This window comes from Bactrocera tryoni, chromosome 5 (assembly GCF_016617805.1).
Source record: "Bactrocera tryoni isolate S06 chromosome 5, CSIRO_BtryS06_freeze2, whole genome shotgun sequence".
Classification (NCBI taxonomy): Eukaryota; Metazoa; Arthropoda; class Insecta; order Diptera; family Tephritidae; genus Bactrocera; species Bactrocera tryoni.
This window is the reverse complement of record NC_052503.1, coordinates 61,533,778-61,553,275: the sequence shown is the minus strand read 5'-3', so window position 1 is coordinate 61,553,275 and position 19,498 is coordinate 61,533,778. Positions and strand designations below refer to the sequence as shown.

The window sequence follows — 19,498 nt, the reverse complement described above, 5'->3', positions numbered from 1 at the left end:
GATAGTAGCTTCGGCTACGAGGTCCGACCGGAGACTTAACTCTGGTACCACGGGGAGCAGGAGCCCTTGGGGTTTTCTCCAACCTGCTCATGCGGACTGGCCCCTCAGGGAGTATCGTGGTGGTTGTGATTAAAACCCACATGCGGGAAGAACTGACTTTGTCAGTTGTATGTGGAGTTACATTGCAACCGGGTGCCGCACCTAAAGCACGGCAGAGGTTTTAGATGGGCCTCGAACCCGACCAAGATGTTTAGTGTGTCCATTCCACACTGCCAATTGAAACTGAAAATGCTTAGCATTCTGAAGGCGTTGCTCAACGCATTGATGTCATCCGCTGTGCTTTTCAGCGCCGTGGGGTAAGGCTGTCGTCAGCAGGTACCTACGTTAAACACACCCGACGTTGTCACCAGTGACGTGCGAGCCAAGTCGCGAGTGCGATGACTGTTTGTTTGATGACAGGAGATATTTCGTCTTGCTCTCGATCACTGCCAGATCCATTTGCTTTGCTTCCTTGTCCAGTCTGAAGAAAGCAGAACTAACGACGCGGGTGTTGAGGCTGATGATATTAATATCATCGGCATATGCCAGCAGCTGTAAACTCTTATAAAAGATTGTACCTGCTCAATTAAGTTCTGCAGTTCGAATTATTTTCTTCAGCAGCAGATTGAAGAAGTCGCACGATAGGGAGTCGCCTTGTCTGAAACCTCGTTTGGTATCGAACGGCTCGGAGAGGTCCTTCCCGATCCTGACGGAGCTTTTGGTCTTGCTCAATATCAGTTTACACAGCCGTATTAGTTTTACGGGGATACCAAATTCAGACATCGACTGATAAGGTCCGATCAGTTTGTTGACGGTGGGCTTTAATCTTTCACACAATACGCTCAATAGAACCTTATACGCGATGTTGAGGAGGCTTATCCTACGGTAGTTGGCGCATATTGTGGGGTCTCCCTTATTATGGATTGGGCATAGCACACTTAAATTCCAATCGTTGAGCATGCTTTCGTCCGACCATATTTTACAAAGAAGCTGATGCATGCTCCTTATCAGTTCTTCGCCGTCGTGTTTGAATAGCTCAGCCGGCAATCCATCGGCCCCCGCCGCTTTGTTGTTTTTCAGGCGGGTAATTGCTACTCAACCTTCTTCATGGTCGGGCAATGGGACGTCTGCTCCATCGTCGTCGATTGGGGAATCGGGTTCGCCTTCTCCTGGCGTGGTGCTTTCACTGCCATTCAGCAGGCTGGAAAAGTGTTCATAGTGGATGATTCCATTCCAATCTCACTAAACACTCAGCATAACCTTTCGAATCTTTTCCATAATTTCATCGACTTTTTCTATGATAGGTCGACCAGAGCGTGGTGCATCTTTCACATCGAAATTTCCAGAACGGAAGCGAGCGAACCATTTTTGTGCTACATGAACTGATACAGCATTGTCTCTGTAAACTTTTCAAATTTCATTGGTGGTTTGCGTGGCATTCTTCCCTTTCTTTACAAATACTTCAAAATGTAGCGAATTTCTTTAATATTTTCATAAATTTTTTAACAGCTGTAACTTTTTTTCAACTTCCTCGAATTTTAATTTTTTGGTGAAATGAAGCTTAACATCTCACCTTTCCAACATTATGTGGTATGACACAATCTGATAGGTGGCACTGGAGATATACGACTGCAAGGACATCTATTAACAAGATACGAAAATACTTTTTCGACTACCTAATAGTTTCATTTTTACACTTTCATTCAATACTCTTTGCAAGAGTTAGATTGTTTTCAAGGACCTTACTTTTGTTCTCGACAGTGTTATACAGCTTAAAGTTCCTTAAAATTTTAGAGGATGTATTCTTGCTGTGTGCAATATATTTTATTTAAAACTTTAGCTGGAATTTGAACGCTCAATTTGCCATGCTTCCACTACGTAGAAGTGTAGGTACTTTTTTGTCGAATCCACCTCGATTCGTGAACAAATGGTAGGAAAAGACGCGAGATAATAGAGTTCCTGTCATTTCCTAATACCATGATTACCAATAGGGATAATATGACTTCTAAGTGTCGTTCCGACCTTTTGTACTATGTCATGATCTGTAATTTTTTTCATTGTATTCACTAATGTTTGCAATTTCATCACGCAAGAACAACGTTTACAAATTATTCATTTTTATCATCAAAATAATAGTTCTCCAATTGCACCTTTTCGTAAGCTTTAGGCATTTTATGGTCGTAATAATTGTCCACATGTGCTCGCTATTCGTCGAATTGTTGTTTTTTGTTTCATAACATAATGTTGAAGCGCCAATAAGACAAAGACCCACTCGAAATAATGAAAATATTGTTGCCGCTCAGGTAAGTGTACCAGAAGACCGAAATTTGTCGATTCCAAGACGTTCTCGAGAATTGGGACTGTCTCAAACCACAAGCTGGCAGATTTTGAGAAGAGATTTGGGCTTGCAACCGTATAAAATTATGCTACGAGGGCTGCTATATATATTCTGGCCTAGGGCAACACTAAGTGTTGCCAGGTGCAATCTGACATTTCCATTGGTAAGTTTAACATTTTTTAGCATAACATCGCTCAGAACGTTTTGTCATTTAATCGTGAATTGTTTTATTTACAGGGAATTCAAAAAACAAACAAAAGCGAAACAAAACAGCAATCGACAAAAAAAGATATAATAAAAAAATAAAATAAAATAAAAAAAAAAACATTTTCGTTGATAAATCTGCCTATTTACATTATTAGGCCAGAAATATATATAGCAACCTACGTACCTCAAGAACTGAAGCCATTTTCCTGATTTGCTATGGAACAACTTGAACACGATAACGATAACGATTTTTTTTAAATCAGTTTGGTGTCGTGAGTTATCGGTCTGTATTTTTTTTTCGAAATGAAGCTGTGGACACAGTTACTCTCAGTGGAGAGTTGCTTGAATCGATGATAATCAACTTTTTATGGCCGCAATTGGAAAAAGTTGATCTTGATCGTTCTCGTATCTCGTTCCAACAAGTCTGGGTCACAACCGAATTATTGCGAGAAAAGTTTGAAGATAGCAATAAGCTACACTCTCTTCAAGCTTTAGAAGTCCATGTTGAACGGGCTATTCTTAAAAGACCACTTGATTTAGTGGAAAAAGTACTTGAAAATTGTGTTTATGGAATTCGTTCCTGGAAAAGAAGTCGTGGAAACCGTTAGAACAATTTAATATTCTGAACTTTATTATGTCGACTGTACTTTACATTAAATAAAAAAACATTTGAAGTTCCTTAGCAAGTAGTGTGTTTTTTTAAAATAAAACATATCACTCTTATTGCAATAATAGAAATCTATGATACTTTTTTTTTACCTTTACTACTTATTCAGCTATTGAGAATGACAGCTGAATGTAGCGTAGAATGGGAAATTCTTTGAAAGTTTGGCAAACAGTATTGCTCTAAGTGCATCTTACTTGAAATATAATAAAACAGACCTCTGCATTCAGAAGCACATAGTCATCATACGGCGTACAATAAGCCTGAAAACATAAGCCGCATTATGGCTGCCATATCCGGTTAATTTCTCAATCTTCACACAAATACAAATAACTATTGTTTCAATAAATCGTGCAGAAGTAGATAACAAGACACTATCTGATAAGTGAACTTCGTATTGGTTGCGAGAGAAGAAATCCTCACCAAGCTGTACGTATTCCTTGCGGGACAGCTAATACAATTGAACGAGGTGTTGATAGTTAAGTACATTATTTATGGGTTCGAAACTCTTTAAACTATAATTAATGAAGAGAGAAAAAACTTCTCTATCTTAAAAATATAAAGGTTTGCAACACACAGCATGCTAATCTTCGATTGAACTTTAAAGCTAACTGCCTAGCTGAAGAACTCTTCACTTCAATTCACCTTTCAAAACTCAACATTCCCTCCCTCAACCAACTGGCAACTGTGTTAATAGGTTTCTGTGTGAAAAGCGGTACTTTTTGTGCCCAAGCACTTCAGCAACAGATTGCTTCAGTGATTTGCGAATGAATAATGCGAATAATTTCCGTCAAGACTCACAATACGAGCGCAATTGCAATTTTAAGCGACGTCAAGCAGAGACAACGCGAAAGGAAGCAACTAAATGTCGCGAGGCGATCACGCACAGATAAAGACAATGCAAATGCACATGCAAATCTCCTTGCGAATTTATACTCGGATGAGTGTAAGTCTGTCTCGAAAAGCATATGCAGCAGCTTTGGGGCGAGGCAAGAGAGTTATGAAGAGCAACGAATGTTTTATGCTGCTAATTTTAATACAAAAAGCTGGAAATACGCACGCAGACAATGGATTTTGTGACAAGGCGGAGATAATAAAACCTTTCCGTTAACACAAACACTGGCGCATAACACATACTCGTACACATCACATATGCTAAGGGCACAATAAAACTGACAATGTAATGAAGTGGTAGGCGGGGGATACAAATTTACGGAGAGAATCTTGCAACTAAAAGAGGAATCTACATTTACAAGTCTGTAAAATCTTTCAACGAAAAGCTCAAACTTCACAAGCAGACAAGCGTTGATATGCACATGGCTGTGTGAGTGTCTACATATTATAATAGTGACAAAAGATGAAGCTCGCATTGGTGCCAACAATAATATGCACTTGCGTTTGTTATCATTGCGACAATGAAAGCAACAGGATCAACAATATGAAGATCTGCAGTTTTCTGAATTATCAGAAGCAACTTCGAATAATTCTACGAGTATGATAGAAGAAAACTATGCGATATTTTCAGTTACCGGCAATAAGATCAAAATAATACCGGAAATTATAAGCCATGTTCTTTAGCATGTTTCTGAACATGGTAAGGATCCTATATACCATATATTACCATAGAGCCCATATAGTTAATACAGTCAGGAAAGGAATACCAGAACTACTTATTAATTGTTCAAGAGGTACGCCAGATTAAATGTGACCTTCTTTGACATATCATATTATTGCGAAACATTTTGCAAAATTTCCTCATAATTTGTTCTTAAACTCTTATGGTAGATTCACGATCACAGAGAGTTTTGGTTTTGTAATCGTTTGATATTTTTTATTCAACTGTCTTCGTAATATTACAAGATGACTGCTGTTCATATTTTTCGTTGAACTCTTTATCACAATTCATAAAGACCAATTAGACTATTAGACCTCTAGGCAATTTTTGGATGCATGTAATAGTCTAGGCAGAGAGTCATTTTCCAAATACTAACCGTGTGTCGTTTTCCTTTCGAGCTGTTTTGCTCTTTTTTTCCAGTGTACTACATATTTTACGCTTATCAACTACACTCAGCACTTTAGCACCGAGTAAATGCACGGAGTTTGGAAGAAAATATATTGAAAGAAATAATAAATAATGGAGCATAATGAAAACAACGAGAATTTACCTGAAGTAAGGAAGAAGTAGATCAGTCCAAGAAGAAGACAGTATCGCCGAGTGCGTCCACTAACTTTTTTACGCTCCTAAACATAGAGCGGTTTCGGATATAACGGGTTTAAAGTGGTTGAAAAAGCAAAAATTCGGTGGCATCTCTGATTTGGAGAATTAGAAACCTACTAAAATCAACTTCCGCGAACATCTGGTCGTTTAATGCACCCATAAGTTCAGTCATTACACATTATAGACTTCAACGTAAATGGCAAGCAACAGTTCAAGTTACAAAGCTGTCCTGAGTTATGTATGTATTTGCAGTATTTTCGGGGAGTGTTAAATGAGATGCAGTTATCCTCTTACATAGGAAAATAACAGTCTCATACAATGAAACAAATACGTAATCGCAAATGCAACAAATCAGTTGCAACAACACTAACAACCCACTCTGAGGGCATGGACCAACAATCAACGTATAATGCTGCTAACTGTAAAAGTAGTACAACAATGGAAAAAGCAACGGTATAACAACGACAATGACAACAATGGTAATGACAACAATTGTAAAGTAGTGACGACATTTGCCGACAAATGCGTTGCAACAATTTGCTTGTGCAAACTAACATATGTAAATGCAAACGAACAATCGCCTAGCTAAGCAGAGATATTACTTTATTTTTCTTGCATAAAATCTACTATTTTATGTTTCATGTTGTTGGTGTTGCACTTGCAACTACTTTAGCTAGCACGCATGCTGTATACAATTACATTTTTTTTTACTATTTTTTGGCATTGTTGTTGCTGTGACTATATACTTGCGATCATTTGATGATTAAAATCTTGTTGTATAAGTCATGGAGGAAGCGCATTTATACTGCTTTTCGTAGTTGAAATATTATAAATTCTAAAAGCATATCTCAAGCAAGCTTTTACTACGGGGTATGATTGGAACCTTTCTGGAGCACTTTAAGAATATTTAAGCTTGTGTAATTTATAATAAATCGTCGTTCGAAAAATAATGATTTTTTAAAAGTCTTTCGGGAATTAGATCCAAATATCTTTTATATATCAAAAATTACTGTTTTACAGGAAAGAGTGGCCTACTGTTAATCTAATCAGTTATGCAAAGGACATAACTGGTGACGTCAGTAACGGAAAATATGTGACGAAGTTTGATGCTGTTGTCATATTAGATATTAGATAACTATTTCCATACTCATAAGCCATTAGCTGTGTATTATTCGAAGATCCTTAAGCTGTCCATAGATACCTTATTGACAAGAAGAAAAAATGATATGACCTATACTATAAAAAGAGTTTTTTCTGAGATCTTTGTGCTAAGGACAGGGCCGTATAGATAAAATCGGGGATAGTGCGGAACTTGAACTGCCGGAGAAGAATAGGGGCGATAAAGATTCTGTAAATTCGTCTAGGATGAGACGTAACTAATATTGATTTTATCCAAAAGCCATGGTCCGGATTAAGGACAAAGAGACACAAGTTCCTGGCGGCAAGTCGTACAGATAGAACCAGAGCCTGCATGTTGGTAGAACTTAACGTTTTATTTTACCCAATTTCAGCAATGAGAATGTCGTCGCTGCTAGGCTGGAAGACAGTGCTGAATAACTCTAGCTTGTTTCGGCAAGTTGGAACCACCTCCGGAGCTGCTGGGAAAAACTCTGACGTAGGACAAAAGAAGAAGAGCCGGAGTTATATAAATAAGTTGTCAGCTCTTTGTGTAGAGCTACCCTAGAAAGCTCCTGTCTTCTAAAAACTTCGAAAGGTAAAAGGAAACCACATTCAACAAAGCCAGTAAAACTTCCAACGGATGAGCTTCGAGAGGAAAGTACAGTCACCTTACCTGGTCCAAACCCTTCAAGGCCCTGATGACATCATACCTGATGAAATCTGCGGCGTACGGTCAAAGTGTCATACAGCTGGCTGCCCCCATCTTGCCCATATTCGAAAGGCCTGGCGACTGGTTAAGGTTATGTTTATAAAGAAACCTATAAAAAGCTCTCACGTCGGTGCAAAGCACTTCAGACTGATTAGTTTATCCTCGTTTCTATTGAAATCGTTGGAGAGACTCATGGAGCTGTATATTAAAAAGCGAATACTAAGAGGTAAACTGTTAAGGGCACAGCATGCCTATATCAAAGTCAGGTCGGACGACATTGCTTTTCGCGAAGTAGCAAAGCTAGTAAAGGAGTGTATGTCTCCACTAGAAATAGCATTATACTAGTCACCAGCCCGAGGGGACACCCTTGCTTCGCTCACGCTTGCATGGATCCAGTTGGATCTACATCGCCGTCTTGCTTTATGGTCTAGAGTAGAACGCAAGAGGTCTACTGAACTACTCGCCTTGAGTAAACTTAACTTTACTGCAATTGCTGGAGTTCTTACTGAATACTGTCTAATAGGCATTCAAAGACTTAAAACCTTTCCGGTTCCAAAAGTTCCGGTAGCCAAAGTTTTATTGGGTGAGGTGGAAACATCCAGCCACTTTTTCCTCGGCGAACCAAAAGATATAGCCGAAACTGATATTAGCCGTCTCAACAAATTTGTGACATACTCAGAGCGCTTTAGCAATCCGAAAGGGTCTTATGGTCCAGTTTTTAGGAGTTTATAGGTATCACAACGGACTGAGATCCTTCTTGGAGATTTGAGCGGCTGTTTAGATTGGTTTCTTGGACCGCAGTTATCGATACGCGTTCCCGATTCATTAGTGCAACAATCTCCTCGATCTTATTCTGGAGTCCGTAGCAGTTAAATTAAAGAAAGCGGGATTGTCGCGAGTGTCCGTGGGTGATCCTGGGGGTGAGGGAGTGGCGTGCAGGTGGAGTTTGTTGCAGCTGTAGAACCAGCAGGGGCAGTTGACGCACTGGGGTGATGCCTGGCGACGCCACAGTTGTGTGTTGCGGGGGCGGACTCCTGCAGCATGGGGCAACGTACGACACACTCCACTAACATGTGGTACGCAGGCCGAATCCCGCCGGGAAGTGACACCAGCCACTGCAGGAATTGCACTTAACTGATGTGACGTTCCGACGTATGACGTAAGTGTGTCCACATGCATTGCATGTATTATGTACATCTGACTGAGGTGGAGTTTGGATGGAGCCGTTTTGCGCAAACGCAGCAGAAAAATTCCCCCGGGCCCGGGTTGGACTCAATGCCAGCACGAGTCAGGAGAATACGGAGCAACCCTGCTGCAAGGCATTGTCCCAATTACGACAAACACAGATTATCACTTACCGATCCAAACGGGGTTAGATTGCCGAAAAAATAGCCCTTGTTCGGATGAAAATCGAGTAAATTCCGGTGCGTAGAACCGGCTGTAGAAGGAATTCCTCTTCCTCTGCTTCCCCCGGCGGGTACTGCGTCGAATACTTTCAGAGCTTGAGTGTTTTCGTCCATTCGGTCAACATGACCTAGCCACCGTAGCAGCTGTCTTTTAATTCGCTGAACTATGTCAATGCCGTCATATATGTATCTCATACAGATCATCGTTCCATCGAATGCGATACTCGCAACGTCGACTCATCAGTTGTTGTCAACGTCCAAGCCTCTGCACCATATATTAGAACGGGAATTATGAGTAACTTATAGAGTTTGGTTTTTGTTCGTGGAGAGAGGACTTTACTTCTCAATTGCCTACTCAGTCCGAAGTAGCACCTGTTGGCAAGATTTATCCTGTGTTGGATTTCCAGGCTGACATTGTTGGTAGTGTTTACACTGCTTCCCAAATATAGAACTAACGGCGTGGGTGTTGAGGCCGATGATATCGATATCATCGGCATACGCCAGCAGCTGTACACTATTATAAAATATTGTACCTGCTCGATTAAGTTCTGCAGCTCGAATTATTTTCTCCAGCAGCAGGTTGAGAAAGTCGCACGATAGGTAGTCGCCTTGTCTGGAACCTCGTTTGGTATCGAAGGGCTCGGAGAGGTCCTTCCCGATCCTGACGGAGCTTTAGGTGTTGCTCAACGTCAGTTTACACAGCCGTATTAGTTTTGCGGGGATACCAAATTCATACATCGCGGCATAAAGGCAGCTCCTTTTCGTGCTTTCGAAAGCAGCTTTGAAATCAACGAAGTGGTGGTGTGTGTCGATTCTCTTTTCACGGGCCTTTTCCAAAATTTGGCGTATGGTGAAAATCTGGTCGGTTGATGATTTGCCAGGTCTAAACATTGATAAGGTCCAATCAGTTTGTTGATGGTGTTTCGGGTTCGCCTTTTCATGGCGTTGTACGTTAACTGCCATTCAGCAGGCTGCGGAAATGGAGGGAACACTCAAGTATGCTCTGGGCATCGGTCACTAGATCACCTTTGGGGTTTCTACAAGAATATGCTCCGGTCTTGGAACTTTCAGTTAGCCGCCGCATTTTTTTGTAGAATTTTCGAGCATTTCCCCTGTCGACCAGCTTATTAAGCTCTTCATACTCACGCATTTCGTCCTCTTTCTTTTTCTGTCTACAAATGCGTCTCGCTTCCCTCTTCAACTATCGGTATCTATCCCCATCCCGCAAGTGTTGTGGTCGATCGTAACGTTGCGAGGTAGGCAGTCTGTTTCCTCTCCGCTGCGACACGGCACTTCTCGTCGCACCAGCTATTGTTTTGCGTTTTCCGGAAACCAATGGTTTCGGTTGCATCTGTACGTAAGGATTTTGAGATACTTTACCACAGTTCCCTTATACCGAGTTCTCGACGAGTGCTTTCAGAGAGTAGGAGTGCAAGTCGAGTAGAAAATCGTTCTGCTGTCTATTATGATTGCATCTTCTCGACGTTGAACCTTCCTTGTGTTTGCTGACGTGCGTTTTTTGCTGCACGAGGGGGGGCGTATCTTGGCTGCAACAGGGTAGTGGTCCGAGTCCATGTAAGGACCTCGGAGCGCTCGCACGTCTAAAACATTGGAGACGTGCCTTCCGTCTATCCCAACATGATCGATCTTGTTGGTTGTTTTTCGATCCGGAGACAGCCATGTGGCATGATGAATTTTCTTTTGCTGGAATCTAGTACAATAGATAACCATATTTCTGGCCCCGCCGAAGTCGATTAGCCTCGATCCATTTAGAGATGTCTCGTCATGGAGTCTGAATTTACCGACAGTAGTGGCAAAGATATCTTCTTTTCCCACCCTGGCGTTAAAGTCTCCAAGCACAATTTTGATACCGTGGCGGGGGCAGCTCTCATAATTCGCTCCAAGCGCTCATAGAAAGCATCTGTGGTCACATCGTCCTTCTCTTCCGTCGGGGCGTGGGCGCAAATCAGCGATATGTTGAAGAACTTCGCTTTGATGCGGATTGTGGCTAGACTTTCATCCTCCGGATTGAATGATAGTATTCGGCGACTGAGACTCTCTCCCACCACGAATCCCACACCAAACTTGCGCTCCTCTATATGGCCACTGTAGTAAATGCCACAAGGACCTACTCGTCTCAGTCCTTGTCCCGTCCATTGCATTTCTTGGACGGCGGTGATGTCAGCCTTTATTTTCACGAGGACATCAGCCAGTTGGGCAGCGGCACCTTCCTAATTAAGGGTCCGGACATTCCAGGTGCATGCCCTGATATCATAGTCCTTATTTCGTATTTCGTTTGCTGTGATCGTCATCAAAAGGGGGTTCTCTCATCCGAGGCAGTTCGCTTTCTCACTTTAGCTCGCCTTCGATCGGATGTTCTTAGACTATCCAGAGGATACTTGGTCTAAAGCCGGATGTCGTGAGCTGCTTGAGTCATATGTAAAAGATTCGTTACTGGCCAGGGTTTAGGACCCTTTTTTCCGCCACTATTCTTTTGATAGGGTTGTTGAATTAGCATTTCGCTGTGGGTGATTAGGAATGTTTTGTAAATATTATTTAGTACTTAGTAGATTATTTTGGCTTTTATTATTATTGTACCTGAATTCTACCTGATTTTTATACATTTGTTTTTGTTTAGAAATCTTTTAAAAGTAAATTGTTTTGAATATTATTAGTAGATTGTTAATACGCTTCAATTGTATCTGGTATTTATATATATATTTTTGTTTAAATTATTAGAATAATTTTGTTTAGTATTGTATATATTATATGGGAGAAAATAGGGCTCCTGGTGAACCGAACACTCAAAAAATATCGGAAACGCGCCTATATTGCAACCTCAGAGGTGGTGAGGAAAAGCAATAAATATATAAGTTTTATATAGTTTTACTTTAAAAAAAGCATGAAAGTTTTTCCTAACATTTTCCATTAATACTACAATTTCACAAGAAAAGTTACTATTTTTAAGTTCTTTTATTTAAATCTCTGTGCCGAAAAATCAACTAATTCGATCAGGTGATTTCAGCTGTTGACATCCATATGATTCTTTTATTACTTTTATGTTTCTACAATCGTCAAGATTTACAAACACAATTTCTATAACTTAAGAATTTAAAATAAGAAGGATCGTTTTATATAGACAATTTTAGAGAAAGGTGTAGGCCTATTCGAATTTACTATATATCGACTTGCGAGTATACCGCAATCAAATTGATTGATGTCAAAGCAGATATACCTTTCGAAAAAGGGGTTTGAGTTTTGGAGAAATATTAATAGATTTGAATAACAAAACTCAATTTCTAAAATAAATAACCGCTTTCCATCTCTGGCACCATCTATATTTGTGAAATTTCATTATATAACTGTGCTGTGAATTATAATTTAGCTTTAGAAATATTTTTGTACGATTTAAAGGAAACCAGTGAGGGTCCTCGTTACTCTTGAGCAAATCAATTATTATATTTTCGGCTGTTAATAATGAATGATTAAAAATAAATTTCAGGTAGATTTGTAGCGAGGACAATTTTCAAACGACGTTTGGCGTACTATATATTAAGTCAACCTCAGGCTCCTGCTATAGAATATTCGAATTCTCTCAAAACTACTCTTTCCCAATTGGAGAGAGAAATAACTTCGGCAATTTATAACCGATCGACTTCAAATTTTGAGATTATCTTTAGAAATGAATTTGCATATAAAGACGTAAAGAAACTTCGATTGATTCAAAACTTTTTTATTATGAAATTGTTGACTAAAATTTTATTTTTCTGTTTCAATTCTTATCTTTTTAAAATTTTCCTGCCTATTTCTATGTATTTTAATAATGTTGATGATGAATGCGCACTTCAAAAACAAACAACCAAAGAAACAACCCGTTTTTTTATTAAAGTCAACAAAATTAACCGAAAAATAATTTTTCATTAGCTTAGGATTCACAATTGATAAGAGTTTCCTTAGTTTTGTGAAGAAATGATTACACAAGTAAAAAATTAATGTATCTGCACATGATTTTATATTCGCTATAGTGACCATATGCCTTAAGAACTCGAAATAGTTTCTTTAATCCATAGTATATATGGTGCAACGCGTGTGAAAATACTCGGAAAGCCCTTCACCGTGCATGTCTTCGTATCGAAACCAAACGACGTTATGCCAATCAAATAATAAGATTCTATATTATTTTGTATATCACGAATCATCAACGGTCCACCGGTATCACCTTTACAGGCATTTGTATCCTCGCCCATTGCGCACGATTGCCGATTCGATGAATATATAATGCCATAATCCACACCCAAATTTTTCATTCGCACCACACACTCAACGAGATTGCGTATTTGTACAGTTGCCTTCATTTTAACTGGACTACTTGGAGCTAAATTGGTTTTGCCCCAACCGGTAACTTCTGCACTAACATTAGCGTAACCTAATAAGTCCTGATGCGGTGTCACTGGCAAGCATATGGGACTAACAAAATCTGTATACTCAACTCTATGCATAAGCTGTAAGAGAGCAATATTATGGGATTGTTGTTGTATATCAAAATCTGGATGAATGATTTTGTTTGCCAATTTCCTAGTGATGGGTGGCGGTGCACAAAAAGCCTCACGTTTACCGGCACGTTCACAATCCTCACTCATAGTTATATCCCATTCGCCTAGAAGAACTTCGAGGAAAAACCAACCCATTTTGCGGTTCAGATTGTCATCTACACAATTTGCTGCGGTTAATACGAAATATTTATTAATAAGCGAGCCGCTACAATATGAGCCCTTGATGTTATCTGTAATGGAGTTATTTTAGGGTTTTCAACATTCTTTTAAATTTCTTTTGTGTTTAATAAATACCTTTATTTTCATATACAAGCATTACAGTCCATGGAAATTCATCAATAAGGGTCTTACTTCCACCAAAAATACGTAGATTTAGAAGAATTTTTCCACATTCTCTGCCCTTGGGCAAGGTGCTTCGCATTTCCTTTGAATCATCCAGGGGAATCCATTTTATGCTTTCCTAAAAGTATAAAGAAAAAAAATTGGAATTAGTCGAAGTCTGTTTTGAAAAACAGAAGAGTCTATCGCTGAGGGTGGATTTCTGGCCTCGCTTTATCAGATCTTTTTAAAATTATATTATATGGGATTTTAATTATAGTAAGTTATCATTGTAAAATCTTTGTAAACGTATCCCTATTTCTTTGTCTCAAAGTTTATCTTACCTTTTATATCAAATACAAAAAAATTCAAAAAAGAACTTGATTTTGATAAACAACTTCTTCGGAAATTAATGCCTTGGACAACAATTCATGTTAAGATTCGTAAAGATATCTTGCCAAACACAAAAGTTTTCCATATACGGACATGAATTTGATCGTTCAGTCTGCATGACATATATATATATGTATGTATACATGCTATGGGTACAATATCGGCGTTTTAACATAAAAGAAAACAAGTAAGGAAGGGCTAAGTTCGGGTGTCACCGAACATTTTATACTCTCGCATGATAAAGTGATAATGGAGATACCGTTATTAGCAACTTTATTGCGAGAGTATAAAAATGATGCCTTCTGAATTACTTGAAAATATCAAAGAGATTTAGCGATATTTTCGGTAAAAGATTAGATTAGGCGCTGAGTTCTTCGTGTTCGATATCAGGGACCTCGAAAAGTTATAGTCCGATCACGACAATTTTTCCACAAGTGATACCTCAGCTCAAATACCGTATTTGTGTAAAGTTTTATTCCGCTATCATCATTCATTCCCAATGTATTTACTATTATACAGAGAAGGCATCAGATGGAATTCAAAATAGCGTTATATTGGAAGAAGGCGTGGTTGTGAACCGATTTCACTCATATTTCGTACATGTCATCAGGTTGTTAAGAAAATATTACATACCAAATTTCATTGAAATCGGTTGATGAGTTCCCGAGATATGGTTTTTGGTCCACAAGTGGGCGACGCCACGAACATTTTCAATTTTTAAAAAAGGCCAAAAGCCTGGGTGCAGCTTCCTTCTGCCATTTCTTCCATAAAATTTAGTATTTCTGACGTTTTTTGTTAGTCGGTTAACGCACTTTTAGTGATTTTCAACATAACCTTTATATGGGAGGTGGGCGTGGTTATTCTCCGATTTCTTCCATTTTTGAACTGTATATGGAAATGCCTGAAGTAAACAACTCTATAGAATTTGGTTGACATAGCTATAGCAGTTTCCGAGAAATGTACAAAAAACTTAGTAGGGAGCGGGGCCACGCCCACTTTTCAAAAAAAGTTGCGTCCCAAATATGCCCCTCCCTAATGCGATCCTTTGTGCCAAATTTCACTTTACTTTATCTTTATTTATGACTTAGTTATGACACTTTATAGGTTTTCGCTTTTCGTCATTTTGTGAGCGTGGCAGTGGGCCGATTTTTCCCATCTTCGAATTTAGCCTTCTTATGGAGCCAAGAAACAACGTATACCAAGTTTCATCATGATATCTCAATTTTTACTCAAGGTTACAGCTTGCACGGACGGACGGATTTGACAGACAGACATCCGGATTTCAACTCTACTCGTCACCCTGATCACTTTGGTATATATAACCCTATATCTTGACTCTTTTAGTTTTAGGACTTACAAACAACCGTTATGTGAACAAAACTATAATACTCTCCTTAGCAACTTTGTTGCGAGAGTATAAAAAGGAGAAAAGATGTATGAAATTTCAGAACTAGTTCGCGTATGCGCAGATAGACGGGCATGGCTACATTGACTCAGTTCCTGATACTGTTCGTTTATACTTATATTTATATTTTAAAGGGTCTCGAACGTTTCCTTTTGGGTCTACAAGCTTTTTGGCAAACTTAATATACCTTCTTCATCGTATCAATATATTCAACTATTATAATCCTTAAGCAACGATGACTGCTGTTCCATAGAGTTCCTTAGGATTATATTCTCTATAATAAATATATAATTCATATTGATAATGGAGTTTTGAGGGATATATATAAATAAGTAGATACATGTATATTATATTATAAACTTTTATTACCAGCTTCGCCTTCAAATCAATTAATACTACTGACTCTCTTCGAAACACTCACCAAGTAGTTGTAAATTATTTATTTTAATTAAAGTGCCTCTATTTTGTACTCACAACTGCCGAAAAGCCAAAATAAATCAAGAGAATAATAACTTTTGCGATAGCCATAAGCTTCTTAATGTTCACCAGAAATATACTTCTTTCCATTAAATTTATTTAGCTCCTCTTAACGAAACAGTCGAGTGAAGACTAAGACAATTTTTTGCTTTCTTCACTACATTCTGTAGTTGAAAAGCAATATAACTGTTTCTAATTAGAGCTAATTCGGTAAATTTGGTCACGCTCTATAGATCCAGTCTGAGAGAGTCTTTACACTCTTCATTTGCGGGGCGCTATTTATTATTTTCGAAAGAAGGAATGTTTATGTAATTGGCTTAGACCTTTACGAACGACGAATAAAGTTTATGAGAACCTCTTTTTGTACCGAAGCGGTTGTACAACTGCTTTCACATTGTTTGAACTCAGTTCTATTTTTAATTTTGAATCGATGAACCAACTCGAAGTAGTAGCGAGCCTTACTATTGAAGAGGAGTACGTCGATAGAATTGATTTGTTTATAACGATAGTAAATATACAGAGTATCTTGATTGGATTGGATGTTTTGCAGCCAGGAGGTAAATTCGGACGTTTTCTAAAGAAGCCTTCCCAACACCGAGCCGAATTGGGTAGTAACGGTGGCCTTACCGCGTCAGGGGGTTCTGGCGTGGTTGACCTTTGAGTTCCCCTTTATTTGCGTAGACCCGACCGCTCACCTTGTTGAGCCAAGGGTCGTCTACGACCAGGGAAAGACCAACGTACACGACAAAGGACAACGGCAACAACAACAGTAGCAACAGCGGTACCGATGCAGGTAAGGTGTGTTCAGGAGCTAGACGCAAGTTTAGTTTCCTGGATGTCCTATCGCCTGAGAGTTGTTTGAGGAAAATGCCAGGAAGGATGATGACGACATGCTCTCTTGAAGCGGCGCTCAGCAGGCGACATCCACTGCACCTGCTAAAAACGTAGTGAACACTTCCGCAACTCCCCAAAGCAGGCTCGGCTGCTCGGACTCAGGGTAGTCGAAAAGGACTTGCGGAGCAGGAGGCACTGGGAAAAAAGAGGAGGCACAGGGGAAGACTGCAACCTCTACCACCAACAGGTCATCCTGGTGGTCGTGATCACCCTCGTAAAAGAGAAATGAGTGGTGCCAGTTTAAAATGGTATCTAAAGCACTCCAGGAAAGAAGAAATTTTGAAGAAGCCGAGAGGATGGCGATGAAAAGGGTCAGAGGCAACATTGCCTCCTCGGCTTCGAAGGTGCATAAGGGTGGAAATACCGCATCCGGTAGTAAGCGGAGAAGTGGGGTTCGGAGCCGCGAACCAGTAAACGCTAATCCAACCGATAGGTCTGCTCGAGTACGAGTTTGCTCTGAGACTAGTCAAGAACCAGAACGCAGGGTTTAGTACGTCAACCTGGCGTGTGGTCGAGAGCAAAGTGGAAAGTTTCGGATGAAGGTTAAACCTGTGTGTGGACGACGAGTCCTACAAATTCATCCGGAAGGCGGGCCTCCGTCTGAATTACCGATTCAACTCGGTATTCACGAGGCTCTACAAGCCGAAGGCTACCGAGAAGAGCCGTACGGACGCTCCTAGAAGGATTTCAGGACATGGATGACAATGCGAGAGACGGTGCAGATGAGAATCAGTTTCTCATAGAACCGATCCTATAGTGCTCCCAGGTGTAGAGGTTTCCCAGGTAAACCTGCATCGCGCGGCGTCAGCATCCGCTGTAATCGCGAGCAGGGTCTCGTCGGATAACCCGGGCATTCTGATAATACAGGAGCCACAAAGGCTTTGTAGAGCCTAGTGGAGTACTGCAGAAAGAACATACTGCCTCTAATCTGGGGTTTTGATACGAACGCACCCCACACTAAATAGGGTAGTACCGACTGCAATTCACGAGGTGAGTCTCTCGTTGAATTTATTATAGTATGTAATATTAATTTAAGTATTGAGAATATAGGTTGCGCCACTAGTAATAAGAGGGAAGTGTTAGACCTCTTGCTGAGCAACGAACTCGTGAAGGGACTGATCTCATAGTGGAAGGTGTCGTCAGAACCTTCATTATCGGATCACAGTATCTTGAGATTCGGGTTAAGGGTTGAGGACACGCAAATTCCCCCCAAATGTATTCCCAAAACACTATTTGGGCCATAAATCGAGATATGTTAGAGCTAAATCTTTAAGGGAATGGGAAGCTAGACAGAGGTGCAACCCCCTAGGACTGGAGTGCAGGTTGTCTGCTCCCGATGGCGGCACTTGAAGTCGTGCTGGAACTCACCCCGCTACACCTAGTAATCAGTCAAATCCCCAAACACACTCTGCTCCAAATGACAGCAGAAGGGTTTGGCAAAGGTAAGGTAATCTCTTCCCAACGTATGAATGAACTAAGGGGCGTCAAACCACTGGCTCTTATTCTTTAGGATAGCATTACCAAAAACACCAAAAAGGTAAACTTCACTTGAAAGTTTAAGATTACCCTGAGCAGTGAAGCCGAATAGAGTGACTCCTCTCTCGAGCTACTGCTTAGAGACAGTACAATCAAGTGGTACATGGAAGGCTCGAAAATGTCGGAGGCAATTGGCGCAAGGGCCGTAGGACCACGCACAAAACTCTCCATACCTATGGATGGGTTTCTGAGCATGTTCCAAGCAAAGGTCTTTGCTATAAGTCAGTGTATAGAATTAAACCTCCAACGCAACTATCGCAATGAACCCATAGCTATACTAAACGAGATAAAATCGCTATTCGTGCTGGAGTGTATAGAACGATTGAATAGTCTATCATAACGAAACCAAGTGCAGAAAGGTATGGCCGGGAATGAACTGACTAACTGACTAAAGGAGGCGCTCCGCAATTATGAAGCAATGGGTAAAGAAAGTCATTGGCAACAACTCCCAGGTTTAAATATGTAATCAATCTACCAAGGGAAAAACTCAGGCTACTTGTCGTCTTCTACACTGGCCATCGCAAGCTCAAGAAGCACTTAATTAACATGGGCCTAGCTTCTTGTGTAAATTGCTGGTTCTGCGACTTAGATTCTGAAACACCAAAACACCTGCTAATGGACTGCGCTGCAGTCTGTAGGCGCAGGATTAAGGCCTTGGATCCATGTTTCCAAATAGGGATCACATCGCTTCTTTAACACTTAGCAGTATATTAGAACTTATCTATTTTCTGGGGCTAGTTGAGACGTTGTAACTTAGGAGAGGGCACAATAGACCTTAGGTTGCGGTGCAATCCTCACTTACTTATCTAATCTAATCTAAAGCTCTTGATCTACTTTATAAAAATACATTTGATTGATACGTAATATCACATATTTTACTTCGATTCGAAGCCAAGTCTGTCTCACATTTTCAGATTTCAAGTGGTTGGATCTATTTGGGTCCATTCGGATCCAATCATTTGAGGTCTACATTTATCGCCTTTACTTTTGTACTCTAGTTTTGAACAATTATCATCTGAAACTAATCTCATGTGTTTTTGGTCGTCTGATATGGATGAGTTTCTATTCAGCCCAAAAAAGTTATGTTATCGAAAAAACTCTACATTTATCGCCTTTACTTTTGTACTCTAGTTTTGAACAATTATCATCTGAAACTAATCTCATGTGTTTTTGGTCGTCTGATATGGATGAGTTTCTATTCAGCCCAAAAAAGTTATGTTAT

At 40.0% G+C, this 19,498-nt stretch overlaps 1 protein-coding gene across 1 annotated transcript; it reads right to left on the bottom strand.

The window, feature by feature from the left end:
- Positions 1-12,667: 12,667 nt before the first annotated feature.
- On the bottom strand, positions 12,668-13,569 carry LOC120778391 (serine protease easter-like). The gene is made up of 2 exons (XM_040110178.1): positions 13,548-13,569; positions 12,668-13,483 (listed from the first exon to the last, which is right to left on the bottom strand). Exons 1-2 carry the CDS (start codon positions 13,567-13,569, stop codon positions 12,738-12,740), a joined length of 768 nt encoding a protein of 255 aa, XP_039966112.1. The 3' UTR covers positions 12,668-12,737.
- Between the last annotated feature and the right edge of the window lie 5,929 nt (positions 13,570-19,498).

Excerpts from the sequence above, each read along its gene's own strand:
- LOC120778391 (XM_040110178.1), bottom strand. The coding sequence starts at position 13,569 with ATGCTTGTATATGAAAATAAAG. Across the intron at positions 13,484-13,547 it reads GCTTGTATATGAAAATAAAG|ATAACATCAAGGGCTCATAT; the intron begins GTATTTATTAAA and ends ACTCCATTACAG.